The 27984-nt window shown below is 55.4% G+C and overlaps 3 protein-coding genes across 3 annotated transcripts in view; 2 read left to right on the top strand and 1 right to left on the bottom strand.

The window, feature by feature from the left end:
- LOC135291579 (zinc finger protein OZF-like) overlaps positions 1-27984 on the bottom strand; it is an 84874-nt gene that overhangs the window by 13704 nt on the left and 43186 nt on the right. The gene's annotated exons all lie outside the window — the stretch shown is intronic.
- On the top strand, positions 1554-2471 carry LOC135291596 (olfactory receptor 14J1-like). The gene has a single exon (XM_064405877.1). It carries the CDS (start codon positions 1554-1556, stop codon positions 2469-2471), a length of 918 nt encoding a protein of 305 aa, XP_064261947.1.
- On the top strand, positions 16439-27716 carry LOC135291559 (serine/threonine-protein kinase pim-1-like). Its single transcript, XM_064405838.1, has 9 exons — positions 16439-16505; positions 24053-24159; positions 24276-24326; positions 24531-24897; positions 25546-25722; positions 25971-26120; positions 26339-26467; positions 27086-27220; positions 27506-27716. The coding sequence occupies exons 1-6, from the start codon at positions 16439-16441 to the stop codon at positions 26075-26077; spliced, it is 876 nt and encodes a 291-aa protein (XP_064261908.1). The 3' UTR covers positions 26078-26120; positions 26339-26467; positions 27086-27220; positions 27506-27716.

The following is a 27984-nucleotide window of genomic DNA, read 5'->3' as shown; positions in this document are numbered from 1 at the left end:
ATCATCAAAGGAATGTTTGAACATTTACAGAGACTCCAGAACTGTAACTTTGGCTAGTCAGTCTCTCTGCTGGGAGCCTCCCAAAGGGCCCTCAGCCACTCCTCAGCCCTGGACAGCAGCAGGATCCCCTCTGAAGGGCCCAGGAGGGCTCTCCTGAGCTGCCCTTGCCCACCTGCACACACAGCCTGCCCCAGCCAGGGCCCTGCACACTGGCAGGTTTCTGTAGGGCCGGGGCCAGGGCACACAGGGTGGGATGGGCTCTGTGAGTGCTGGCAGGGACAAGGCTCCTCTCAGGAGGGAATGTCCAGGCCCAGGGAGATGCTCAGGCAAGGAGAGGGGGCTGAAGAGAGCAGTGCTGGGGCAGGAGGGCACTGTTGGTGTGTGGGAGGTGCCGGGCATAGCTGGGCACGGGAACACTGTCCTGAGTGCCCGGCTGTCTCTGCCCTGCCCTCTCAGGCACAGCATCACAGCATCTTCTCTTGTTTGTGCACTGCCCTGATATTGTCACTGTTATCTGCTGCTCTCAGGGAGGCTCTGGCATTTGCAGCAGCTGAGTCAGGCACTGCCCTTGGCATTCCTGCCAGGCAGGGGTGTCCATGGGAATGGGGTGTCCAAGCTCCCCTGGGACCTGTGGGGCTGCGTGCAAAGCAGTCCATGGGAAAGGGGAATGAGCTGAGCCCCCTCCCTGAGATCCCATCATGGGCACAACTGGGGATCTCCTTGCTGTGCCCTTCCAAGCTCTGAGCTGCCCTCCTGGGTGCAAATCTGTGCCAGAGCCTCTGGCAGTTCCCTGAATATCCCACGGGGAAGGGCAGAGCTTCCACAGCTGAGGAAATGCTGCTGGGTTTGCCAAGGGAGCCGTGAGTGTCCTTGGTACAAGGGGGTGCTGGGACCTTGCCCAGAGACCTTGAGAGAGGGTGAGACATTCAGGGATCCCCTTGCTCTTGGCAGGGTGTGATTTATCCCAGTGTGACCCAAGAGTGTGATTGTGCTCTGATTGCAGCCAAAAATGCAAAGCCAGGGCAGCTGGGAACAAGCCCATGCAGCCCCTCACTTTCCCTGAGCCACAGGGAATCCTTTGCCTCTCCCATCTCACAGTGGCAAACTCTGAGTGTAACAGAAATGCTGGGGATTTCTGACCTCAGCAAGCCAGGACTGATGTTTTAAAACAACTCCTAAAACCAACTCCTGCCATTCTTTAGAATTGTGAGTGTAGATGGTACCAAGCTTTTCTTGTTAGGAGTGATTCCCCTGAAAAATCCTGAATATACAACCTTGTGTCTCTGACACATGGCCACAAACCCAGGGCAGCAGGGCAGGGATGGCTCCTCAAGAGCCCCCACACACAGCCCTGGCTGCTCCTGCCACACTCAGCCAGCACAGCTGGAGCTCAGGCAGGGAGCTGGGGGAAGGTTTTCCCAGAGCAGGAACAAAGGTGTGTGAGTCCCAGCAGGACAGGCTGCAGGGAATGGCCCAGGATTGGCTCCAAGCAGCCTCTTCTGACTTGTCACTGCCTTTCTCCATGAACAGGTCCCTACGTGCAGCCCCAGGAAATGTCCAACAGCAGCTCCATCAGCTACTTCCTCCTGCTGGCACTGGCAGACACGCGGCAGCTGCAGCTCCTGCACTTCTGCCTCTTGCTGGGCATCTCCCTGGCTGCCCTCCTGGCCAACGGCCTCATCATCAGCACCGTAGCCTGCGGCCACCACCTGCACACGCCCATGTTCTTCTTCCTGCTCAACCTGGCCCTCAGCGACCTGGGCTCCATCTGCACCACTGTCCCCAAAGCCATGCACAATTCCCTCTGGGACACCACAACCATCTCCTACACAGGATGTGCTGCTCAGCTCTTTTTCTTTCTGTTCTTCATTTCAGCAGAGTATTTCCTCTTGACCATCATGTGCTACGACCGCTACGTGTCCATCTGCAAACCCCTGCACTACGGGACCCTCCTGGGCAGCAGAGCTTGTGCCCACATGGCAGCAGCTGCCTGGGCCAGTGCCTTTCTCACTGCTCTCATGCACACAGCCAATACATTTTCCCTGCCCCTGTGCCATGGCAATGTCCTGGACCAGTTCTTCTGTGAAATCCCAGCAATCCTCAAGCTCTCTTGCTCCAAATCCCACCTCAGGGAAATTGGGATTTCAGTTTTCACTACCTTTTTAGCATTTGGCTGTTTTGTGTTCATGGTTTTCTCCTACGTGCAGATTTTCAGGGCCGTGCTGAGGATCCCCTCTGAGCAGGGACGGCACAAAGCCTTTTCCACCTGCCTCCCTCACCTGGCTGTGATCTCCCTGTTCCTCAGCACTGTAACATTTGCCTACCTGAAGCCTCCCTCCATCTCCTCTCCATCTCTGGATCTGGCCCTGTCAGTTCTATACTCGGTGGTTCCTCCAGCCCTGAACCCCCTCATCTACAGCCTGAGGAACAAGGAGCTAAAGACTGCAGTGTGGAGACTCATCACAGAATGATATCAGGAACATTAAAGTGCTGCCCAGTTTATGCAAGTCACTTGTAAGAAAAGTCATCTTTGATAATATTTGGATTTGGTGGATGGTTTATTCTTTTCTTTCCTTTTGTTTTAGATTTTTAATATTGGTCACAAAGGAAATAAACTGTGTCTGCCATCATTAATTTTGTTTCTCTCCACTTTTCTGTGACCCACCTACTGTATCAAAGAGGGGCTGTTCTCTCCATGGCTTTAAATGAAGTAAATGATCTCCCAGCAAAGTTTTCACAGATCCCCATTTTGTTGCCCTCTCTGGAGCTGCAGCAGCAATGTCTATGTGCAGAGCTGGGGCAGATCAGTGCTGGCCCAGCAGCTGTGCCCAGCAGCAGCAGCAGCACTTGGTGTTGGCAGTGCTGCTGCCGTGGCCCTGCCCCGCTGCCCTGGTGGCCCTGGTGTTGCTGCAGGGCCTGAGTGCTCTCGGGGCCGGGCACAGTCCTGGGGGTGGCAGTGCCGGGGCTGCAGCAGGGACAGGCCATGGGCACTGCTGGGGCAGCGCTGACGCCTCAGGCCAGGCCCTGGGGGCTGCAGGCTCCTTGCCCAGGCTCTCTCAAGAACACGGCCAGGCCAATGCTCAGCACAGAAAAGCCCCAGGGTGAGCAGCCCCAGGCTGGCCGTGGGCAGGCTGGGGGCAAACAGCATGGCTGGGGCTCTGCAAGGGCCCTGGGGGAGACGGGAAGGAGCAGCAGAGCAGGGGCTGATCCATCCCCAGTGCGCTGCACAGCCCAGGGCAGCGTCCCAGAGCGTCCTGATGGAGCTGCCAACAACATCCCCCCTCTGCAGCCCTGGCCTCTCCCCCAGCTCACAGAGGTGCCGCATCCTTGCAGGCACAGCCACGGCAGCACTGGCTCAGGAGCCCCTGTTTGCATTGCACAGAGCAGGCAGGAGCACCCCCATGCTGTTGCTTGTGGGGACATGAACCTGAGGGAGCACAAATGCCATCAGCCCCTGGGGCCAGCAAGGGCTGGGACACACCAGGGAAACCACTCAGCTTTGTCCTGGCCTCTGCAGTCAACCAGAAAGTTTGTTCCCATTAGCTGGGAGTTTCCTGTGCCACTGCAGACACTGTTGCTCAGAGCCAGATCTGCCTGACAGCCACCCCCAAACTGCCCTGAGCATTTCCTTGGCTTCACCTTTGCTTTTTTTCCCCCTTTGTTTTTGTACCAAATTCTTCCTCTTGCCACGCCCTGTTCCCTGCCCTGCAAACAGCCCATCCCTGTTTGCCCTTTCCTCTCTGGCCCCACTCCCCATTCCAGTTCCTGACTTGGCACCATGGGAACGTCCCGTGGGGATCAGGATCATCCTCCAAGTGCTGTAGGAATTGTCTGCGGGCTCCTGCAGTGCCTGGTGCTGCTCCCTTGCCAGAGGCACCCCAGGCCAGGGGGGCACATCTGGGCTGCTGTGTCTGCCTGTGGGGCTCCCTGTTCTGGGCAATGAGGAGGAGCTGCAGAGGCTCTGCAGGACTGACAGGATGGGCTTTGGGCCTAGGAGGAGAAGCTGAGGCACCTGGGCTGCTGGAGCTTCTGAAGAGGAGGCCCAGGACTCGTCCTGCAACTGCTGCAAGGGTGGTTTCAGAGAATCCCAGAATCAGCAAGGTTGGAAAAGACCTTGGAGATCATCAAGTCCAACCTGTGCCCTGACACCACCTTGTCTCCCCCGGGCCTCCTCTTCTCCAGGATAAACAACTCCAGCTCCCTCAGCCTCTCTTCACAGGACTTGTGCTCCAGACCCTTCACCAGCCTTGTTGCCCTTCTCTGGACACACTCCAGCCCCTCCACGTTCTTGCTAAATTTGGGGTCCCAGAACTGGACACAGCACCCAAAGTGCTGCCCAACCAGCGCCCAGCACAGGGGAAGAATTGCTCTCCTGGTCCTGCTGGTGACACCATTCCTGATCCATAGGAGTGCCAGGGGTTGGATGAGGGAAATGGTCGGGAGGGGGCAGGAGACACAGTCTGATTGACTCTCAGCCATGAAGGGTCTTGATTTTCATACCTATTCAGTCTGCATTAGAAGGTGCTGGGGGTCAATATCAACTGGAAATTGCTGATATCAATCTATAAAGAGGAAAGAAAATCAAACAACAAACTGTTCTCTCTGCATTGCTTTCAAGACAGTATATACACTTTGAATACACTTCCGATATCTGTCTAATTAATTACAGGAAACTTGAAAACTTCTGTTATTCCAAATGGCTTTTCTTCTTTGGGCATGTTGAACAAATGTTTATGAGCTTTTCTCACTGAATTCCTGAACAGAAGAGCTCAAGAAAGAAGAGGCCTCTGGAGTAGGAAAATTCATCATCAACCTCCAAGTGGCTGAGGATCAATCCCCATCAGAGCAGCAATGAACAGAAATGGGCACAGCTTTGTGGCTGCCCCAGCTTTGGGATGGGCCCTGGGCCTGGAGCAGGAGCAGCTCTTGAGGGCCCCAGGCCGGGGATCTTGTGCTGCCCTGGGCACATGGGATGGCAGCAGGGGCTGCAGAGCTCTCAGCACCTGAGCCAGAGGGGAGCAGGGCAGGCAGGGAGCCTCCTTTGGCCTTGGCCCAGCACCTTCCCCCATGGCTGGGGCTGAGTCCTGTGTGAGCTGCAGCTGCTGCTGTGCCCTTGGCAGGGGCTGAGGCCGTGGGGCCAGCGGCCAGAGCAGCCTGGCCTGAGCAGAGCTGGGGGGCCAGAGCCGGCTGGGCTGGGCTGGGGAGAGGCCCTTGGTGCTGCCCAGAGCTCAGGGCAGCTGGCAGAGCTTGCAGGGAGCTGGGCTGGGCTCAGAGAGCCTGCCCCAGAAACCATCAGTGTCCATCTCAGCCTGGCTGAGCGGGCAGGGGCAGGACTCAGCCCAGGCCTTGTGGGGCAGGGCCAGCGCCTGTGCAAGGCATTGAAAAGAGGCAAGTGCCCCAGAGAGGAGGCTGCTCTGTGCCCTTGGGGGCATGAACAGAGCAGGGAGGGGGCCCAGGACATTTGTCAGTGCCAGCCTCTGTCCCCAGGCCTTGGCAGCCCTGGCTGCTGAGCCCAGCTTTGGCCTGGGCTGAGTTTGGCTGTGGCCCAGCTCCATCCTCCTGCGGGGCTCAGGGCCTGTTCCCGGCCATGGCCAGCCCTGGCCGGCCTCTCTGCTGGCCCAGAGGCCGGCAGAGCCCGGGGCAGGGCTGTCTGTGCAGGCCCACAGGTGCCAGGGGCTGTGCAGGAGCTGGCAGAGGCTGCCCAGCAGGGAGGCCATGGGGCACAGAGCCCCAAGGCTGCTGTGGGCAGCACGGCACAGGGGCCGTTCCCAGCCGCAATGCTCCTGGCCTGGGCTGGGCCTGCACAGGGGCTGGGCCACCATGGCTGGGCCAGCACAGGGCCACCAAGGGGCCACGCAGCCGCTGCCGGGGCTGACAGCAAGGCCAGGTACACACAAGCAATTGCTGAGCATGGCCTGCACTGCCCAGGGCTGACTGTGCCACAGGCAGAGCTCAGCTGATCTTGGGGGCTGCAGGAACAGTCAGGAGCCCAAAGAGCCTCCATGGCTGTGCTGCAGACCAAGACTGGAGCAGGGAAATGCAGGACTGCTGCGGGATAGGGAGGACATTGAATTCCAGCACACACCTCAGCTCTCTGATGATCCCAGCACCATGCTGGGCCCTGTTTCAGACTGAGCAGAGCAGATGTTGATGGGACAGGAGCCCTGCAGGGCTGTCAGGGACCTGCAGCTTGCAAGGTGCTCTGCTCTCCCTCAGGTGCTCTCGGAGAGATCCAATCCCAGCTGGGCACCTCAGGGCAAAGTGGCACTGCCTGTTTATGGGCACACAGCTGATATCTGCCTGGAAAGGGGCACAGGTTTTAATACCTGATAGTTTCATAATATACAAGCTATTCTTTATTATCTGGCTCATTTTTGTTCTTTTAAGAGATGGCAAGTTTTCCCATCAGGAACAGGAATTTCCTGGATTTAACAGATTTGCTACTGATGGCAGGAGAAGCAATACTGATTTTCCCATCTCTCTTCGCCCCCAGTATTCAGTCTAATATTTAATGACCCATTTCCTTCAAGTGTTTCCAGCTCTCCAGTTTAAATGGCCATGTCTAAGGACATCTCTTTCATTTAGAGCTTCTGGATCTATGTCCTTCCTGTTGCTATGAGATTTCCTCCTGCAGCTGGTCTCTGATCATTCCAATTAGTCCGCCTTTAGTGGCTTCATGCTTTGAGCTCCAGGAAGTTGTCCCACTTTCAGAAGTTTCAATAACATCTTAACATCTTAGAGGTAGTTTTATCTATCACCTCTTTTTATGTCTCTGTCTAAAATCCTTCCTATATAGCAATCCCTTGTGGATGGTGGACATGTCAGATGTTGCTGGGATGTCACAAGGAGTTGAGGGAAGGGTTTTAATATTTATTAAATTTTATTATGTTCACACTTTTTATGTTGGCTATGAAGAGAAACCTTCCTGTGCCTCTTGAGTCTCACCAGTTCCTGACCCCCAAAGGACACAAACATGATCAGTTGTGGTTCCCACTCCAGTGCCTGCACTTGGACCTCCCTCCATAGATAGAGCAGAGCTCCCTTGTCCCAGAAAGTGCCTGGCAAAGGAGGGTTGAAGGAAACAGGACAGGCTGTGGGGATCAGGGGCTGAGCAGAGCCACGGAGATAAATGACTTTTGCATTTGATGGAGCTGTGCCTTCCCTTGGCTTTGTTGGCTGAAAATCAATGAACATCCCTCTGTGTCTCGGGCAGCTTCTTCTCCAAGGAAAGCAGGTGGGAACTGGAGCCAAGGAGCTGAAACCTGCAGGTCCAGCCTGGGCTGGAGGGAGCTCAGATTTGCACAAGGCTGCTTTGAATGCCAGGGGTTGGATGGGGGAAATCGTGGGGAGAGGGTAGGGATGGAGTCTGATTGATTGTCAGCCATGAAGGATCTTGATTTTCATATCTATTCAAACTGCATGAGGAGGTACTTGGATTCAGTGCCAATTGGAGATTGCACAAATCCATTTATTAACTGGGAAAAAAAACCTAAAAAGGACCTAAAAAATTATTTCTCACTGACTTTTAAAATAGTATATATTCAATTTGAATACACTACTGAAATCTGTCTAATTAACCCCAAAAGATTTGAAAACTTAAATCAAATTATCCCCAGAGGCTTGGCTTGTTAAGGTATTCTGAATGTTAATGAGCCCTGGGACACTGAATTCCTGCACTGAAGAGCTGCAGGCTGAAGAAGCCTCTAGAGCAGTGAATCCAGCATCAGCCTCCAAGTTGCTGAGGATGTCAGCAGCCCCCACTGAGGCCATCCCTGCCCAGAGACCGTGGGGGAATGGGCAGACAAGGAGAGCGTCCCTGGGGCTGGGCCAGCAGAACTCAGAGGCACCAGGGGCTCCAGCTGGGAAATGGAGTGTGGAATGTGGCTGGGAAAGCCCTGCCTGGGCTGTGCCAAGCAGGACAGACAAGGCCCTGACTCCCATCCACTAAAAAACTCTCTCAAGGAGACATTTAAGAGGAATTACAGTCGCTTGTGTACTCTGAGTTTTATGTGCTGGAGAAACACTAACAACAGATTCTCAGGAGGTGAAAACAACAAAACAGCCTTTACTGGCAATTTTAGAAAACTAGAGAAATTTTGCATGAGGTTTAATATGACATTCAGTCAATCAAAGACACTTCAGAAAGCATTAACTTGGCCCATTCAACTTCACAAACTCTTAGCTTGTTCAATTTTAAGTTACTCAAAATTTGCAAGCAGGAGGCTGTGAAGTCTCTTACTGGTGTCTCCATTGTTCCATGAGGACTTGCAGTGTCAATTTGGCCTGTTGGTTCCATGACACCCCAAGGTGTCCTAATGGTCTCCATGCTTCCAGGAGGCCCCACAGGGTCACAATGGTCCCTTGGTGTCACAGGCCCCACAGTGTCACCATGGTCCCTTGCTTCCATGGGCCCTGTGCTGCTGCATTCCCCCCTCCCCTTCTCAGGCCGCCCTGCCAGCTCAGAAATGCTCCTTGGGCCTCGGCCTTGGCCAACAGCCCCTGGGCTCAGCTCCTCTGCAGCTCAGCACAAACACTGTCTGCTCCAGGCACTGCTGCTGCCCAACCAGCTCCTGGTTGCTGTAGGAGCAGCCCTGGGAACTGGTTTTGTTCCCTCAGTGGCACAACATCCCTGTTCTCACACTGCCAAAGAAAGCTGTTGATGCCAAGTGCAGCCAGGATGAACCATTGCTGTGACTGAAGCCCCTCTCTTGGGGCCTTACAAACAGCGCTGCAAAAGGAGCCCCTTGGAGCTCTCCTGGGCCAGTGACTCCCTCTGAGTGGGGCCTCTCCCAGCCGGGAACTCTCCCATTTGCTGCACTCGGGGATCCCTGAACAACGAGGGAGCCTGGGCTGATCCCCCCACTCCTCCAGGCTCAACCCTTCACCCTCTGGGGAGATGCCAAAGCATCCACAGGGAGCATTTCCTGCCCTCAGGGGAATTTGTCACAGGTGCCTTGCACTGACTCTTTGTATCTGTGTGCACACAGGAGTGCCTGTGCTGGGGAAATGTGGCAGAAATGCTGCTCTCGGAGGGGTTGGAGTGCCTTGGGTAGCTGAGTGAGTCAGGCCTGGAAGAAAGGCTGTCACAAGTTCTAAGTGAAGTTAAATGCTGCTAAGAGTTGTTCTGTTGCTAAGTTGTTATGTTTAACATAAGTTATAAGCTAAGTTGTATATTGAGTGTTATTCCTCTGTTAAATTGCTGATCCCTTGCTGGGGATTTTTTCAGTGCTCTCAAGCCCTCGTTCATAACAGGGTGAAGGAGCCCTGGCACAGGCTCTGGCCCTGGGGGACACGGGGATGCTGATGGGGGGTCCCTGTCCCACTGTCCCACCCCCCAGGGCCCCAGCCCCCGTCCCCATGTCAGGCTCTGGGGTCGATCTCGTGGAACATCCTCTGGGGGAGGCTGCGGCGCCGGGGGCGGGGGGACCGGCGGGGGACCCCGGGGACAGGGGACCCCGCTGTGTACAAGCAGCATTGGACTGCTCTGGGGGAACTGTGAGGGGGGCTGGGGCAGAGTGACCTCCCCAGTGACCTCACACAGCCCCTGTGATGTCCCTCACACAGCCCCTGTGATGTCACACAGCTGATCTGTGATGTCACCAAGCCCGCTGTGATGTCTTACAGCTCCCTGTGATGTCACACAGACCCCTGTGATATCACAGCCCAAATTATGATGTCACAGATTCTTTTGTGATATCACACAACCTACCCTGGGATGTCACACAGCTATTTTATGCTGTCACAAACTGATCTGTGATGTCACAGGTCCTCTGTGATGCCAGAGAGATACCCTGTGATGGCAGAACATATTCTATGATGTCCAATCTATGATGTCACAGACCCTCCTCTGTGATATCACAGGCAACTCAGTGATGACACACACAACTGCTCTGTGATGTCACAGCCTGCTCTGTGATGTCACAAAGCCCCCTCATGATATCACAGGGCCAGTGCTGGGATATCACTCTGTGATATCATAGAGCTGCACTGTGATGTCACAGAAGACTCTGTGATGTCACAAACACACCCTGTGTCATCACAGCCTGTTCTGTGATGTCACAGCCTGCTCTATGATGTTACTCAGTCACCCAGTGATGTCACAACCCAGTCTAGGATGTCACAGAGTCACCCTGCATGATGGCAAAGTCTGCTCCATGGCCTCAAATCCTACTCTGTGACATCACAGCCAGCTCTGCGATGTCACAACTCCCTCAGTGATGTCACAAAAACCTCTCTATGATGTGATACTGCCACTCTGTAATGCCACAGCACACACTTTCACATCACAGCCTGCTCTATGATGCCATACAGATATGCCATGATGTCACAGCCTGCTCTGTGATGTCACACAGTCCCCTCCATGATGCTGTAGCTGCTCAGTGACCTCACACAACAAACTCTGTGATGTCACAGCCCAGTCTGTGACCTCACACAGCCCACTCTGTGCTGTCACACAGCCCCTTGCTGACATCACAGCTTCTCTGTGCCTCTAGGACACAGCCACAGAGGTGCCGCTGTGACACAGCCCCCTCTGGGACATCCCCCAGCCCCTGCCAGTGCTGAGCCCCTGTCAGCTCTGGCTGTGCCCTGCTGGTGTCCCTGAGCTGCCCTGGCAGTGCCCCAGCCCTGCTGGGCTGTGCACAGGAGCTGCTCCTGGCCAGAGCTGTCTCTCTGCAGCGCTGCCCTTGTCAGGAACTGCCTCTGGGCCAGGAGCCCGGACCAGCTCAGCAGCACAGACACAGCACAAGGACTTTAATGACCCTCTGGGGCTTTGGTGCTCTTTGCATCAGACTCAGTCCCTCAGTGTGCGCTAAAAAAACTTCTCAAGAACGCCAAATCAGATTCAAACACCAAACTTTCTTTAACTTCTAATGGGTCCCAAGGAGAGACACAACTCACTGGAAAGTGTCCCCAGGTTCCAGGTAGAGCAGAACACTGGAGGCAGCAATGACAGGTGGGGACAAGCAAGGGAGAGGTGTCTCTAATGCTAAGAAAACCTGGATGTGCTTCAGGAAGGCAAAGGCCCAAGGCCTGAGCCCCAGCCCCTGGCAAGGCAGATCCTGTCCCTCCCTCCTTGCTCACGGCTCTTCCCGGGATGGGCACTGGCATGTGGGGATGTGCAATGCCAAGGGCAGGACCATGGGGCGGCCCCTGCCAGGCTGCTGAGCAGGGACAAGGAGGCAATGAGGCCCCAGGGCTGCAAGGGTCACTTGTCTCCTGCTCCTGGCTCAGGTCCAGGGCCAGCAGCCATGGCCAAAGTGCTGCCCAAGTTGGCTCTGTCAGGGCCTTGCAGCTGCTGCCCATCCCTGTGCCCTGTGCAGCCCAGGCTGTCCTACGGTGTCCCTGCCCTGCGCCTCTGTCCCTGCAGGCTGTCGTCATCCCCCGGCTGCCCCACCTGGCTGGCCCCTTCCTTTGCTGACAGCTCTGCCTCCTGCCTGCCTCTGCCTGCCCACACAAAGCCTTGGGCTGCTCCAGGCTCCTTCTGCACCACAGCCCTGCCCTGGGGGAGGAAATTCCTTTCTCTTCATGTCCAGTCTGGGCCTCCCCAGCTGCCCTTGTGTTGTGTTCCACTGCAGTAAGCAGCAAAACGACTCCCCCAGCCCCCAGAGTCTCAGACCTCAGGCAGGCATCGATGACCAACAGGGAAAGGAAGGCAACAAGATTGGTCTTGGTTTAGCAAAGCCCAGGATCCTTTATTGTGCCAGGTACCAAAATGTCATGGTTTGACCCTGGCACAATGCCAGGGCCCCCATGAATGTTATATTTCTAAAATGGTTGCTGTGAGATGTGACCCGGGAACAGAACAAAGCAGGCTCCCATTCGGGGATGGAGGGAAAAACACAACAATTTATTTATTACAAATTTAGAAAGGAACACATACTAAACTAAGAATGAAAACCTTCCAGACACCTTCCTCCTCCCCCTCCTTTTTCTCCAGAGATTCACTACCCCTCAAATTATCAACCCTCAAATTTATCAGGGAGAGAGGAGTCCCCCCTTGCCTCATAGGCCTCCCCCAGAAGCACAATTGAAACTTCCTGTGCTTCCATGTTACCCATGGCCCCACCCAGAGAACATCGGCCTTTGTGACTTTTCTCTCCCCATGTTCAGTGCTCTCACTACTGGACTTGGGCCAGGACTGCTTTTAGGGCTCCCCGTTTAAAGATGCTCCACCTACTTCCAGAAACAGCAGTCCCTCAACTTTTGGGACACCAGTCCCCCCCAAATTTCACCCGCTGGGGCCGAGGGGCCTCATGAACAGAGATCTTCCTATCCGTGGAGACAGAGGGCATCCCACACCCTCCTCAGCTGTTTCTGTTCACGCCGCTGCTTCACTCTTGACTCCCGGGTGTTGCCTCCCCCTAAATACAGTCTCTGGGTCACAGGGAAAAAACACGGGTTTGTCTATGGCTATACAAGAAAGAGTCTAGCCCAAGGCCACTCCATCATCTCTTCCACTCAGGATTCTTCTCTCTTCTTCCAGCTTTCCTCACGCTTGCCCAGTTCTTCTCTCATCTCTCTCTCACCTCATTCTGATTCAGGAGGATTCAGTATTTGTAAGGTTTCCATTAGTCTACAAAGGGGTTAAATTTCACTTCTGCCTGCTCAAGGACTCCTACAGCTGCTGGGCACCTCTCTCGCCGCATCCCCCACTTCTGGCCGGCTGAACTGCCAGCACAATCTCTGTCCCTCTCTCCGGGGGGGGCTGCCCAGACATCTCAATTCTCATCAACCCCTGCATGTTCTTCTCCACCTCTGCAGCTTTTGGGGCTCCCGGCCTCCTCCCTGTCATGGCCTCCCCCTCCCCCACCCAGACGCAGCTGGGCAGGGGAGAGGCCAGACTTTACTCACCAACGCCGGATTCCCAAAGAGGAAGTTTTCTGGGAATCTCTTGCTTTTAACCCCCATGTGTTCTCAGAGGCATATCCAGATCCTCAGTGGCCATATCACATGCCAATTTTGAATTTGGCCACTGATTGGACCGACTTAGACCTTTCCAAAAACACATTTCCGGGCCAAACCATGACACAAAACAAGAAATGAAGGGGGAGAGGGAGTGATGGCTTGTCATGCGTTTTATATGACAGGGTAGGGGTGGAGTTTAGGGTCGGGGTCCAATAGCAGAAGGAGCAGGGGACTGCAAAGGAGTGGATCGAGAAGGACAACCAATGGAAAAATGTGTGGCAGGGACTTTGCAGTAGAATTTGAACCAATGAGGTTATAGAAAAGGAAAAATGTTCTGTGGCCACTCCTTATTTGATCAGATGGGGTGGAGTGTCTTTTCCTGGGCTTGAAAGGGCACAACCACAGGGTGGAGGAGGGGAATCTTCTTTAAATCACGCCCCTCACTTGATGCTGTCTGTCTGGGTAGAATGCCTGCTTCCTGGGGCAGGGGAACTCCACACCCTTGGTGCCATTATTTCTTTCTCTGGATGTTTTATACAAAGAAGAAAAACTCCAGCCTCTCTGAAACCACCCTTCAATCCCTCTCGGGCTGCTCCTGTTCTGTCCTCAGTCTCCACACCACTGAGCCGAGAGCCACCACCTTCTACCTGCTGGTTATGTGATGAGGTATCCAAACCCCATCTTGGGAGATTTTTGGTTACTTTCCAAGGTCTGTGAAAATGGAAAAATAGTGGTCAACATTATTTAGTCCCACATCTTGCAGTAACAGGACATGAGTCAATATTGCTCAACTGAATGAGGGTGGATTTACATTTGTTAGAAGGAGAAATATTTTACAATGATAAGAGTGGCACAAAACTGCAACTGTTTTTCCAGAGAACTGGATTCCCCATCACAGGAATTGTCCAAGAGCAGGAGCTTTGTGCAACCTGACTCAGTGAAACCCTCTCATCCCCAAGCACAGAATTGCTGTTGTGTGGGTTCTCTGATGTGCTGGGTGCCCTCACAACGCTTCTGGCCAGAATGTCTGCTGAGGGCAGCCAGGCTGCTGCAGGGGCAGTGACCTCACAGCCATCACCATGGCAGCGCTGTCCCCTGGGCCTGGCTCTCCCCTTTCCTCTGCCCCTGCCTTGTCTCTGCTGGCATGAAGAGTTTTCTCATTCATATCTTGTGCCCAAGGTGCTGGGGCCAATGGCTTCCCAGGCAGGCTCCTGGAGCACAAGTGGCTTTTCAGAGCCCAGGCAGAAATGAGCCCTGAGGCAGCAGCTCTGCAGTGCTGGCCACCAGGCCGGGCTGCCAAGGGAGGCTTCTGGCCATGGCCTGCAAGCAGCTGCTGCTGCCAAGGTGCCTTTGGTGCCTCAGGCTCTGCCTGGCACAGCTCCCAGCATGGCACTCTGCCCTTGTGCCCGAGCCCTTCCCTGTGCTGGGGCTGGCCTGGGGCTTTTCCTGCAGCGGGACCTGCCCTGCTCCTGGCACAGGAAAGGCAGTTCCTGCTAGAGCAGGAGGCTCTGCCTGCAATGGGCTCCAACAACTCCAGCAAGGCCCTCTTGACTGCAAAATTGCTTCCTGGAGCACTATATTCAAATAATTGTTATAGTTCCCGTATTGTGGAGTAAATAACTGGGTTTTTTAAAATTTACTCTGTGGTGTAAATAAGGCATGTTATCTAATCATGATCAGAATCAATCAGAGCTGTATTTATACAAATATATCTGGTATTCCATTGTTAATCCGGTGGGACAAATTGAATTAAGGTTTAGTTTTACCTGTCCAATCTTTTACACCTTTGATGAAGTCTGGGCCTGGGATTCGATCCAGCCGCTCCCAGTCTCCTCTTTCAGAAGGAATTTTAGAAGTCTAGGGGTCCTGCAGGCGTTTGAGGATCCATGGTGGGTGTTGGGTGTTCTTGTTTAGGCTGCCCCTTGTGTGAGGACATGAAGCTTGACTCCATTTTCATCAGAAGGCTGATTTATTATGTTATATATTATATTAAAATACTACATTACAACTATACTAAAAAAATAGAGAGAAGAAGATCAGAAGGCTACCAAGACAAGAATAGAATTGAAATCAATAACAAAAATCCTGTGACTGCTCACAGCCTTGGCACAGGTGGCTGTGATTGGCCACTAATTGAAAACAATCCACATGGACCAATGACAGATGCACCTGTGGCATTCCACAGCAGCATAGAGTATTGTTTACATTTCTTTCCTGAGGCCCTCAGCTCCTCAGGACAGGAAAAATCCTAGCACAGGATTTTTCACTAAAATATCATGGCTACATCTCACCCTTTAAAATTTATTAAATTAAATAGAAAAAGAAATGTTTGCAATCTCTTCTACTGGGCCCTTGCAGAAGAGAGAACAAACACCCCTTGAGGTTCATCTGTTGCCAATCAAAATCTCAATCATCTGCTGATGTGGAATGGTCAGGGAAATTCTTCACCTGTAGAACATTCAGGGAAATTCTTCACCTATAAAACATCAAATTCTATCATATCACTAAAACAATCTTAAAAATTATAAGAAAATGCAAAAACTCATGCAAACAAAGTTCATTGTTTCAAGTCCAAACAGCTGAGTTTCAGGACAGAGTCCATGGACTGAAGATGTTCTTCTTTGAAATCTCTGGAAGTCCCCTTTGGTCCTGAAACAGGCTTGCAGAATTCTGAAACAAAGAACTGCTAAACAGAACAAGAATTATCAAAAAATCCATTGACAGTCATCAAACAATTCAGAGAGAAAATTCTGGAATGCTCTGGCCACAGCCCTTCATTGAACCACTTGGGCTGAGGCTAATTTTTGGCTTTTCAATGCTTTTGAGCTGCTAGCTCTTTCCACTTTTCTTGATATTTTTTTCTTTCTTTTTTTTTTTCCAAAAGAAGAGCAGCAGCAGCAGAGGGTTTCTAGGACCCTTGGGTGGCCCTGGTCCTGGTGGATGGACTAGAGAACCCAGACCTGGTCCACAGAACGGTGGCCCAGGTCCAGGCAGGGAGCTGAAAGCTCCCAAACCCAGCACTGGACGGGGCAGTGGCCCCAGCCCAGGGAAATGAGCCAAAGAACCCAGAACCAGCCCGTGAGGTGGGCTCTGTGTGCTCAGAACCTGGCAGGACCATGCTGCCAGTGTCTTGAGAGCAGAAATGACCCAATGCTTCCTCCCCCCAGCAGCACCGGTGCACACCGGCAGCTCGGGAAGAGAAGCTTTCTCAGGAATTTTCATCCCAGATCTGAGGGTTTCTTGTCCCCAGAGCAAGCGAGCAATGCTTGCTTTGCTCTGTTTCTCTTGCTCCTGCAAGGCAAATGCCACTGCTCCTGCTTTCTGCCCCTCGGCACCACCCCCATCCCCTCTGGGCTGGGGACCAGAGGCAGAATTTACAGGAGCCAGCTCCCCCACGCCGCTGGGGCGCTCGGAGGGAGGCAGGCACCCCAACCCCCAGGGAGAAGCCCCCGACCACACGCGAAATGACCCGTGAACCACGCTGAGTTTGAAAACAGGCAGCCGAACTGCAGCCGTAGTCACCTGGCGAGCCATGCCCCCTCCACGGAAGGACAGGCTCTTCGCAGGGTCTGATGCGAAGGACAGAGCTTCGGAAGCCAGTGGGACAACTGGGGTGGGTGGTGCGGGCAGCACGGGTGCTGGTGTCGACTCTTGAATCGATCCTGTGGGCTCAGCACCATTCTCGGCAAGCTCTTGCACTGCAATTGGGTCGGCTGGAAGCAGCGGGACTGGCACGGGCCGCGGGGGCGCATCCCCCGCCGGGCTGGGTGCAGCAGCCGAGTCTCCTCCGGAGTCTGGACAGTACAGTGCAGGGGCAGACATCAAGGCCGGCTGAGCTGGCCCGGGCAGCAGCAGGGCCACGGGCGGAGCCACAGGGTCCAGTGCCTCCCGTGGGGCTGGCTGGGGCAGAATCGGTTCTGCGCCCTCCCGGAGTGGGGGGAGCGGAGAATGCAGCGGTGGAGTGGGCGGAGCTGGCCTGGAAAGCGGCGGAGCCGGCTCCTCATCCCTCCCAAGAGAAAGAGCGGAGGGGAAAGGCAGCTCTGTCTGCTCATACTCCAAGGGAGCGGAGGAAAACTTTTGCTCAGCCGTGGGCAATGCAGGGGGGCTGCGAACCCGCGGTTCGTCTTCTTTGAGAGGCTTCTCTCGTGCCGAACCTGGTGGGAACGGAGTGCGACCGTGCCACCGAGTCACGATGTCCCCCACAGCCTCCCTTTTTTCCAAAATAGAGAAAAAAAGCCATACGTGCACTCCATACATTATTGGGGGTGTAACACCCTGGTCCATTGTCCACTTAAAAGCAGTGCTCATGAACTCCCAAAGATCTAAATCAAGGGAGTATACGACATTTGTAAAAAATCTATGAAATTTTGCCCATCTGAAAAACTCATAACACAGTCTCTCCCACTGACAATAATTAACTCCGTCCTCGCATCCCCATCTGTGCCAGAATTTAATAACTTTCTTCTCTGACGCAGTAAACGGAACCTGAGCTTCCGAAGGTACATTTTCCCAACTTTCCTCCCACCTTCTGCAAATGGCAGGATCTTCAGGAAGGGAAAAAATAACAGTACCTTTAGACAGTGTCCTTGTGGATCCATCTGTGCAGCTCTGCTGCTCTGCGGTCTCTGGACACAATCTCCAGGAAAGTCCAACAGGTTCTCCTGTTTGCCTTGGCTGTGAACTCTGCCCATCTTCAGGGTCTCATTTCTTCAGCTCCAGTCTGGACTCCGTGGTCACTCTTGGGGTGACCATCAGTTTCACACGTCCAGGGGTCACCAATTCTTAGACAAGAACCCCTTGTGTGAGGACACGAGGTTTGACTCCATTTTCATCAGAAGGCTGATTTATTATGTTATATATTATACTAAAATACTACATTACAACTACACTAAAAGAACAGAGAGAAGATGATCAGAAGGCTACAAAGACAAGAATAGAATAGGAATGAATAACAAAAATCCTGTGACTGCTCACAGCCTTGGCGCAGGTGGCTGTGATTGGTCACTGATTGAAAACAATCCACGTGGACCAATGGAAGATGCACCTGTGGCATTCCACAGCAGCATAGAGTATTGTTTACATTTCTTTCCTGAGGCTCTCAGCTCCTCAGGACAGGAAAAATCCCAGCAGAGGCTTTTTCCCTAAAATATCATGGCAACAGTGAGATATTACGATCATGAAATATCAGACTGCATGTTGGCGGCAAAGGTAGAGGGGAAGATCAGAATTTCTCCTCCTGACACCAGTAGAAGAATCCAGTAGATCCAGGAAATTCCTGTTCCTGGTGGGAAAACTTTGCCATTTCTTAAAAGTACTCAAGCAACCCAGATAATAAAGGTTTGTTTGTATATTATGAAACTAGCAGTTATTTAAACCTGTGCCCCTTTCCAGGCAGACATCAGCTGTGTGCCCATGAACAGGCAGTGCCAATTGTGCCCTGAGGTGTCCAGCTGGGATTGGATCTCTCTGAGAGCACCTGAGGAACAGCAGAGCACCTTGCAAGCTGCAGGTCCCTGCCAGCCCTGCAGGGCTCCTGTCCCATCAACATCTGCTCTGCTCAGTCTGAAACAGGGCCCAGCATGGTGCCGGGATCATCAGAGAGCTGAGGTGTGTGCTGGAATTCCATGCCCTCCCCATCCTGCAGCAGCCCTGCATTTCCCTGCTCCAGCCTTGGTCTGCAGCACAGCCATGGAGGCTCTTTGGGCTCCTGAGTGTTCCTGCAGCCCCCAAGGGCAGCTGAGCTCTGCCTGTGGCACAGTCAGCCCTGGCCAGCGCAGGCCATGCTCAGCAATTGCTTGTGTGTGCCTGGCCTTGCTGTCAGCCCCAGCAGCGGCTGCGTGGCCCCTTGGTGGCCCTGTGCTGGCCCAGCCATGGTGGCCCAGCCCCTGTGCAGGCCCAGCCCAGGCCAGGAGCATTGCGGCTGGGAATGGCCCCTGTGCCGTGCTGCCCACAGCAGCCTTGGGGCTCTGTGCCCCATGGCCTCCCTGCTGGGCAGCCTCTGCCAGCTCCTGCAGAGCCCCTGGCACCTGTGGGCCTGCACAGACAGCCCTGCCCCGGGCTCTGCTGGCCTCTGGGCCAGCAGAGAGGCCGGCCAGGGCTGGCCATGGCCGGGAACAGGCCCTGAGCCCCGCAGGAGGATGGAGCTGGGCCACAGCCAAACTCAGCTCAGGCCAAAGCTGGGCTCAGCAGCCAGGGCTGCCAAGGCCTGGGCACAGAGGCTGGCACTGACAAATGTCCTGGGCCCCTTCCCTGCTCTGTCCCTACCCCCAAGGGCACAGAGCAGCCTCCTCTCTGGGGCACTTGCCTCTTTTCAATGCCTTGCACAGGCGCTGGCCCTGCCCCACAAGGCCTGGGCTGAGTCCTGCCCCTGCACGCCCAGCCAGGCTGAGATGGACACTGATGGTTTCTGGGGCAGGCTCTCTGAGCCCAGCCCAGCTCCCTGCAAGCTCTGCCAGCTGCCCTGAGCTCTGGGCAGCACCAAGGGCCTCTCCCCAGCCCAGCCCAGCTGGCTCTGGCCCCACAGCTCTGCTCAGGCCAGGCTGCTCTGGCCACTGGCCCCACGGCCTCAGCCCCTGCCAAGGGCACAGCAGCAGCTGCAGCTCACACAGGACTCAGCCCCAGCCATGGGGGAAGGTGCTGGGCAAGGCCAAAGGAGGCTCCCTGCCTGCCCTGCTCCCCTCTGGCTCAGGTGCTGAGGGCTCTGCCATCCCATGTGCCCAGGGCAGCTCAAGAGCCCCGGCCTTGGGGCCCTCAAGAGCTGCTCCTGCTCCAGGCCCAGGGCCCATCCCAAAGCTGGGGTAGCCACAAAGCTGTGCCCATTGCTGTTCATTGCTGCTCTGATGGGGATGGATCCTCAGCCACTTGGAGGTTGATGATGAATTTTCCTACTCCAGAGTCCTTTTCTCTCTTGAGCTCTTCTGTTCAGGAATTCAGTGAGAAAAGCTCATAAACATTTGTTCAACATGCCCAAAGAAGAAAAGCCATTTGGAATAACAGAAGTTTTCAAGTTTTCTGTAATTAATTAGACAGATATCGGAAGTGTATTCAAAGTGTATATACTGTCTTGAAAACAATGCAGAGAGAACAGTTTGTTCTGTTTAATTTTTTTTCCTGTTTATAGATTGATATAAGCAATGTCCAGTTGATATTGACCCCCAGCACCTTCTAATGCAGACTGAATAGGTATGAAAATCAAGACCCTTCATGGCTGAGAGTCAATCAGACTGTGTCTCCTGCCCCCTCCCGACCATTTCCCTCATCCAACCCCTGGCACTCCTATGGACCAGGAATGGTGTCACCAGCAGGACCAGGAGAGCAATTCTTCCTCTGTGCTGGGCGCTGGTTGGGCAGCACCTCAGGTGCTGTATCCAGTTCTGGGACCCCAAATTTAGCAAGAACGTGGAGGGGCTGGAGTGTGTCCAGAGAAGGGCAACAAGGCTGGTGAAGGGTCTGGAGCACAAGTCCTGTGAAGAGAGGCTGAGGGAGCTGGAGTTGTTTATCCTGGAGAAGAGGAGGCCCGGGGGAGACAAGGTGGTGTCAGGGCACAGGTTGGACTTGATGATCTCCAAGGTCTTTTCCAACCTTGCTGATTCTGGGATTCTCTGAAACCACCCTTGCAGCAGTTGCAGGATGAGCCCTGGGCCTCCTCTTCAGAAGCTCCAGCAGCCCAGGTCCCTCAGCTTCTCCTGCCAGCCCCAAAGCCCATCCTGTCAGTCCTGCAGAGCCTCTGCAGCTCCTCCTCATTGCCCAGAACAGGGAGCCCCACAGGCAGACACAGCAGCCCAGATGTGCCCCCCTGGCCTGGGCTGCCTCTGGCAAGGGAGCAGCACCAGGCACTGCAGGAGCCCGCAGACAATTCCTACAGCACTTGGAGGATGATCCTGATCCCCAAGGGACATTCCCATGGTGCCAAGTCAGGAACTGCAGTGGGGAGTGGGGCCAGAGAGGAAAGGGCAAACAGGGATGGGCTGTTTGCAGGGCAGGGAACAGGGCGTGGCAAGAGGAAGAATTTGGTACAAAAACAAAGGGGGAAAAAAAGCAAAGGTGAAGCCAAGGAAATGCTGAGGGCAGTTTGGGGGTGGCTGTCAGGCAGCCCTGGCTCTGAGTAATAGCATCTGCAGTGGAAGAGGAATCTCCCAGCTAATGGGAACAAACTTTCTGGCTGACTGCAGAGGCCAGGACAAAGCTGAGTGGTTTCCCTGGTGTGTCCCAGCCCTTGCTGGCCCCAGGGGCTGATGGCATTTGTGCTCCCTCAGGTTCATGTCCCCACAGCAGCAGCATGGGGGTGCTCCTGCCTGCTCTGTGCAATGCACACAGGGGCTCCTAAGCCAGTGCTGCAGTGTCTGTGCCTGTAAGGATGGGGCACCTGTGTGAGCTGGGGGAGAGGCCAGGGCTGCAGAGGGGGGATGTTGTTGGCAGCTCCATCAGGACGCTCTGGGACGCTGCCCTGGGCTGTGCAGCGCACTGGGGATGGATCAGCCCCTGCTCTGCTGCTCCTTCCCGTCTCCCCCAGGGTCCTTGCAGAGCCCCAGCCATGCTGTTTGCCCCCAGCCTGCCCACGGCCAGCCTGGGGCTGCTCACCCTGGGGCTTTTCTGTGCTGAGCATTGGCCTGGCCGTGTTCTTGAGAGAGCCTGGGCAAGGAGCCTGCAGCCCCCAGGGCCTGGCCTGAGGCGTCAGCGCTGCCCCAGCAGTGCCCATGGCCTGTCCCTGCTGCAGCCCCGGCACTGCCACCCCCAGGACTGTGCCCGGCCCCGAGAGCACTCAGGCCCTGCAGCAACACCAGGGCCACCAGGGCAGCGGGGCAGGGCCACGGCAGCAGCACTGCCAACACCAAGTGCTGCTGCTGCTGATGGGCACAGCTGCTGGGCCAGCACCGATCTGCCCCCAGCTCTGCACACAGACATTGCTGCTGCAGCTCCAGAGATGGCAAGAACAGAGGGATCTCTGCAGAAAACTCTGCTGGGAGATCAGTTAGTTCTTTTAAAGTCACTGAGAACACTGCTCCTCATTGTCACAGTCTGTGGCCACGGTGAATGTGTAGAGTGACAAAGTCAGAAATAGCAGAAACGATCTAGATTTAGGAAGAATATTAAAAAAAAAAAAAAAAAGACAGGGAAATCAAAGAACCAAACCAACAGAACTATCAAAAATTAATTTTGTTACAAGTGATTTGCAGAAATTGGCAATCAGCTTAATGCTTCCTAATATGTCCAGTCATCAGTCTCCACACTGCAGCCTTGAGCTCCTGGTTCCTCAGGCTGTAGATGAGGGGATTCAGGGCTCGAGGCACCACCGAATACAGAACTGACACCAACAGATCCAGGGATGAGACGGAAATGGAGGAGGGTTTCAGGCAGGCAAATACTGCAGTGCTGAGAAATGCATTTCTCCTGCATTTTTCCTTTTCAGATTATTTCAGTCATCTCCTGAGAGGTGCAGATTGTTCTGGGGCTTTTCATGAATTGATTGTACTCTTGATTTAGATGGAGACTGTAGGACTGATTTCAGATGTAGCAGAATCTGAACTGAGCACAGAAACAAACTCCCTCTGTCAGCCCATTTTCATCTTCTAGATCACTTTCAAGACGTCCTTGGGGGTGTTGGAATGATGATCACACAGCTCTCCACTTCTGGCTGCAGGCTCTGCAGATTCTTTCTTTGCATTCAGTCAGGCTTGCATTCCCCAGGAGTTCTTGGTAGCCTGTCATGTTTTCTTAGGGTAGAACAGTAACAATGAAAACCTTACCAATGGCACAACTGCCCAGCCCACAAGGAAAAGAAAAAAACAAGCTGCAAAATTCTTCAAATATTTGTCCTGCTTTGCTGCAAGAGTTGTGCTGCACACACAGTGTGGAAAGCTGCAGTTGGTGGCAACCTTGTGACAGAAGCTGCACCTCGTTCTTCAGGAAAGGTTCATGGACAAAGCAAACAGGACTGAGGAGAAGATTCTGGAAAAACTGAAAGAGCTTTTAAGAAATTAAATGAAAATTGAAACAATTCAAGATGTTTTTCTCTATTTATTTTTATGCTCCCCTTTTCCATCTTGCACTAGTTGTCCATCCCATTAATTCCAAGCAGATCTCACCTCTCAGATCCATGAGTTGGCAAGTTTTAGACATTTTAAGATACCATGACCTACACACACTTTGGCTTCCCCTGTTTTTCTTGGAAAGCAATGCTGGAGGGGTAAGTGCAGTGTTTGTGTCAGGTACAAATTCTGCATTCAGGGAATGCGCTCTGAGAGGGTTTGACCCTCAGCAGGGACAATGCACAGCAGGGACTGAGGGGATTCCTAAGCCACTGTGCAGGAGTCCAGACTCTGGCTCTTGGCTGAACTCGGCAAAGTTCCCGTGTTTGGACAGGCTCAGGGGCTGCCCTCGGGGAACGTGGGGCTCGGGGCGGGGGGAGCAGGCAATGGACAAACGGACACGGGGACAAACGGCCCCGGAGCTTCAGTTGCAGCAGCAGCAGCGGCAGCAGCAGCAGCGGCAGCAGCAGCAGCAGCAGCGGCAGTAGCAGCGGCAGCAGCAGCAGCGAGAGAAAAAACTTTAGATTCTGTTCCCCTCTCCCTCTCCCTCTCCCTCTCCCGCTGTCCCGCACCTCTCCCGCTCTCCCTTTCCCGGTCTCCCCTCCTCTCCCCGCCTCCCTCTCCCCGTGCCGGGCCGGGCCATGCCCCCGGCCCGCCCCCGGCCCCGGGCGGGGCTGCCCCGTGCCCGCCCCCGGCCGTCCCACCGAGGTCTGGCCTCAGCCCGGCTCTGGCCGTGCTGGCGGTGGCGCTGCTGGGCGGGGTTCAGTGCCTGGGGCGGCATCGCAGGCTTTTGGCTCCGCCTGGCCCGAGCCCGGCCCCGGCCCCGGCCCCGGCCCCGGCCCCGGCCCCGGCCCCGGCCCCGGCCCCGGCCCCGGCCCCGGCCCCGGCTCCTCCCGGGGCCCGCGGAGGACACAGGCGGCGTTTCCTCTCCCGCCACCTCCGCTGCGGCTTGCCCGGCCCGAGCTCCGCCGCTCGGCAGCGCGGCCCCCGGGCCCGCGGCTCCCGTGTCCCGTTGCAGGGAGCGAACGCCGGGGGATGGCCGGGCCGGGGCGGGTGAGGGGCGCTCGGGGGCCGTTCTGGCCCCGGGCCGAGCGCTGACAGCCACGTCCCGCCGGCAGGGAAGGCGCAGGAGGCCCTGCAGGAGCGGTACCGGCTGGGTTCGCTGCTGGAATGTGGAGGATTCGGCAGCGTCTGCTCGGGGACGCGGCTCTCGGACGGCGCCCCGGTGAGCGGCGGGGCCGGCGGCGGGCGCAGGAGGAGGGGGCGCAGGAGGAGGAGGAGGAGGATGGGGCTGGGCAGGGGGGGCGTTGAGCTGAGCCCGCTGCTCCCCTTGGCTTGCAGGTGGCCATCAAAAGGGTGCCTCGGAACCGCATCTGGCATTGGAGCGAGCTGGTGAGTGAGCCGGGACAGCGGGAGAAGCCGGGCTGTGCCGGGCGGGGATGATCCGAGCCCTGGCAGGGTGGAAGCCGCCAGGACATCCCGAGGGAGAGCGGGCGTGGGGCCATTGCAGGGCGCAGAGCATCCCGGACTGGCTGAGGGGTTGCCCAGCCCTGGCCCAGCATCGGCCCCACTGACGGCATCGTGCTCCTCCCACAGCCCGACGGCACTAGCGCTCCCCTGGAGGTTGTGCTGCAGGACAAGGTGTCCACAGGCTTTCCCGGTGTCGTCCAGCTGCTGGAGTGGCTTGAGCTGCCCAGCGACATTGTGATGGTGCTGGAGCGGCCGGAGCAGTCTCAGGACCTCCTGCATTTCATTCGGGCACGGGGGTTCCTGCGTGAGGAGGTGGTGCGGCAGCTGTTCCGGCAGGTGCTGGAGGCCGTGCGGCACTGCACCAGCTGCGGGGTCCTGCACCGCGACATCAAACCAGAGAACATCCTGGTTGACCTGGCCACCGGGCAAGCCAAATTGATTGACTTCGGCTGTGGCACCTACCTGCAAGAGACAGCCTACACTCACTTTGCAGGTGAGCCTACACAGGACTGTGCTCCTGCTCCTGGCATCTCACGGCCCAAGATCTCACAGCCCAAGCTGGGTGTGCCAGCGGGGATTCTCCCTTTTGCTGCCACTCAGGGGACTGAATCTGCAGCTGAGTTGCTTTAGAGCAGGGCTGGGTGGGGAGCCATCTTCCAGCCCTGCTGGCAGCCTTTGCCCACCACTGTGCCCAGGACTGGGGCTGGGCTGGGGCAGCCAGCCTGACAAAAACAGTCGTGGGTGAGGGTAGCAGAGAGGGAGGTCAGAACCTGTGCCCCAGCTGGTTTGGTGTGCAGGCAAGCGGAAGGGCTTGGACTGCTCCACTTGCCCTGTTTGTCTTGCCTTTATAATATGTTTGGGGCAATGCAGGCAGGGAGAATGAGGGCATGGTTTTTCCCCAGCACGCAGTGGGTATTTCCTTTGCATGTCATGGTCAGGCCTAGCCAGGGCTTCCACTGTCCCCTTCCCACACCAGTGGCTTCTTTTGCAATCCCAAGTTTGTACACCAGTCCCAGATGCTGGTGAGAGGACAGTGGTCACCCTGTGTGCCACTGATGCAGCCCCCACCCGCCCAGGGATGCTGGGGCCAGGCTCTGGGAGCAGCAGCATCCCCCTGCTGAACTCCATCTGTATTCCACAGGAACACCATCATACAGCCCCCCGGAATGGACCCGCTTTGGCTGGTACCATGGCGAGCCAGCTACCATCTGGTCCCTGGGCATCCTGCTGCACGAGATGGTCTGTGGGAAGATGCCTTTCAGGAGGGGCTGGAACTTCAGCTGGGGCCAGCTCTCACTGCCACAACGGCTCTCTCCAGGTGAATCCTCTTCTCTGGGCAGAGGGGGAATACCAGTGCTGGGAGACAGCAGCAGGCTCGGGAGCATCCCGTTCTGGCAGCTGCTGAGGAGGTGGCACATGTCCTGCTCTCCCCCAAAACCAAGAATTGATGGGAAAGTTCAGGCCCAGCTCTGAGCGCATCCAGCATGGCCTTGGCATGGGAATAGTGGGGCAAAGCAGACAGGAGCCTTCTCCAGCTGACGGGCAGTTTCTGGTTTCTCTCCCCAGAGTGCCAAAATCTGATTGGGTGGTGTTTATCCATGCACCCCTTGGCCAGACCCTCATTAGAAGAGGTGTTCTGTCATCCTTGGATGCAGGATATACATCTGCCCTAGAAGAAGGGAGAGAGCCACAGGCACACTGTGCTGCAGGGCCCTGGTAAGTTACAGCTGCACACATGCCTTGGCAATGAGAAGCAAAGAAAGCCAGCCCGTGTCACTGCACCAGGGTCATGGGATGGGAACATGCAGCCCTTGTGCTGGAGCTGAGCTGCTCTGCCCAGCCCTGGTGGCTGCCATCCAAGCAGGTTTTGCTTGTCCTGGTTCCCTGACAGCTGGGGCCCTGGGCAGAGCCCTGAAAGCCTGGTCTCACCCCAGGGAAGGAGAAGGAGCCCCCAGAGAAGCTGTACCGGGGGAGGCTGCTGCTGCAGGAGACAGCGAGGATGACATCAAGGATGACATGAAGGATGACAACCTCTTCCTCAACCTGGCCACCAGCAGTTGAAGGTGATGCACTTTGATTGTGGCACCTTCTTCAAAGCCAAACTCCACAGGGAATTTGCAGATGAGTCCACACGTGGGGAAATGCTCCCAGATTTGGGCATTGCCCAGCCTGGCTGGGAAGCAAAGGTTCCCCCTTTGCGGGGGCAGATGCAGCTGATCCTTCAGTCGGCTGCCCAGCTGCTTTTGGCAGGGCTGGTGGGATGGCCTGGGGTGGGTACGAAATGGGAGTGGGCTCCTGGTCCTGCCAACAGCCCCCAGCACCCACCGTGCCCCAGGCTGGGGCTGGGGTTGGGGCTGGGGCAGCCAGCCCGACACAAACCCCCATGGTGGGAGCAGAGGTGGGACTCCAGAACCTGTGCACAGGTGCTTTGCTGTGCAGGCAAGGAAGGGCTTGGGCAGCTCCACTGCCCTTGTTTGCTTTGGGATCACGGTTATTGTGGGGGACAGTGCAGGGGGAAGGGAGAAAACCTGGGCTTTGCTCACACATGGCTGGGTTTTTCCCTGGCATGCAGGGCTTGGGCCTTCCTCAATCCCCTCACAGACATATGATTTTTACCTTTGTTCTTTTTTTCCCTTTTTGTCTGTAATCTATTTTCAACAATTTGTTGTTTGTTTTTCTAGAGGAAGCATTCTGGTTGGTCCAGTCTGGATCAGGAAGTTCTTGGGAGCAGCTGCGGTGTGGATGGGCCGTGCCCTTGGAGCAGGCTGAGGACATCGTTTGGGACCAGCTTTTCTTCCAGCCATGGATGGCATGAGGTGGGTCCCCGTCTGCTTGGCAGGGTGGGATCAGAGCTTTTGGGAGATGGCAGCGAGCACAGGAGCATCCTGCTCTGGGCAGCTGCTGAGCAGGTGGATGTGCCATGGCTGGCTGCAGGCTGGGCACATGTCCTGCCCTCCTGCCCTGCTCCCAAAGGCAGCACTGATAGGCAGCTCTGGGCACTGCTCTGGGCACAGCCAGCATGGCCTGGGCACCACGGGCAGCTGGGACAAGGGGACAGGAGCCATCAGCTGACGGGCAGTTTCTGCTTTCTCTCCTTGCAGCCGGGCTCTGCAGATGCTGAGGCTGCTCTGGGCTCTGCCAGGGCTCTGCTGGAGCTCAGCACCGGGCCGGAATCAGCCAAAGAAGAAATGGTGTCACCTGCAGCACAGACTTGCTTGAGCATTTTGGCAACACAGCTCAAGTTTGCAGAGTGTTCACCTCCCAAAAATTAAACTTGTTCAATACCTTCTGAAATCAAATCAATCTGGGATGACCCCAAATGACATTTTTCAGCTTGCTCAAGATGTAGCTCAGCCCTTCTCTGAACAGTTCTCTCCCCCACCTGCCTTTTACTTCTCAACTGCTCCCTTTTTTCCCCCAGTGAATTCCCAGCCCATTGCTGTCTCCATCACTCTGTTGCCTTCCTTGATGCCCCTGACCACAAGGAGGGCATTCAGGGCCACTCTCCAGCCCTCAGCTCTCCTCACTACTGAGTTCCCACTCCCTTCATCCTTGCAGCAGGATGAGCTCTGTGAATCCC

The sequence above is a fragment of the Passer domesticus genome, assembly GCF_036417665.1.
Source record: "Passer domesticus isolate bPasDom1 chromosome 8 unlocalized genomic scaffold, bPasDom1.hap1 SUPER_8_unloc_1, whole genome shotgun sequence".
NCBI lineage: Eukaryota > Metazoa > Chordata > Aves > Passeriformes > Passeridae > Passer > Passer domesticus.
This window is presented reverse-complemented; position numbering and strand designations above follow the sequence as displayed.

Bases quoted from the DNA above. Each gene is read 5' to 3' on its own strand.
- LOC135291596 (XM_064405877.1), top strand. From the start codon at position 1,554: ATGTCCAACAGCAGCTCCATCAGCTACTTCCTCCTGCTGGCACTGGCA.
- LOC135291559 (XM_064405838.1), top strand. From the start codon at position 16,439: ATGCCCCCTCCACGGAAGGACAGGCTCTTCGCAGGGTCTGATGCGAAG. The intron at 16,506-24,052 runs GTGGGACAACTG...TCCCGCCGGCAG, and splicing joins GGACAGAGCTTCGGAAGCCA to GGAAGGCGCAGGAGGCCCTG. The intron at 24,898-25,545 runs GTGAGCCTACAC...TGTATTCCACAG, and splicing joins AGCCTACACTCACTTTGCAG to GAACACCATCATACAGCCCC.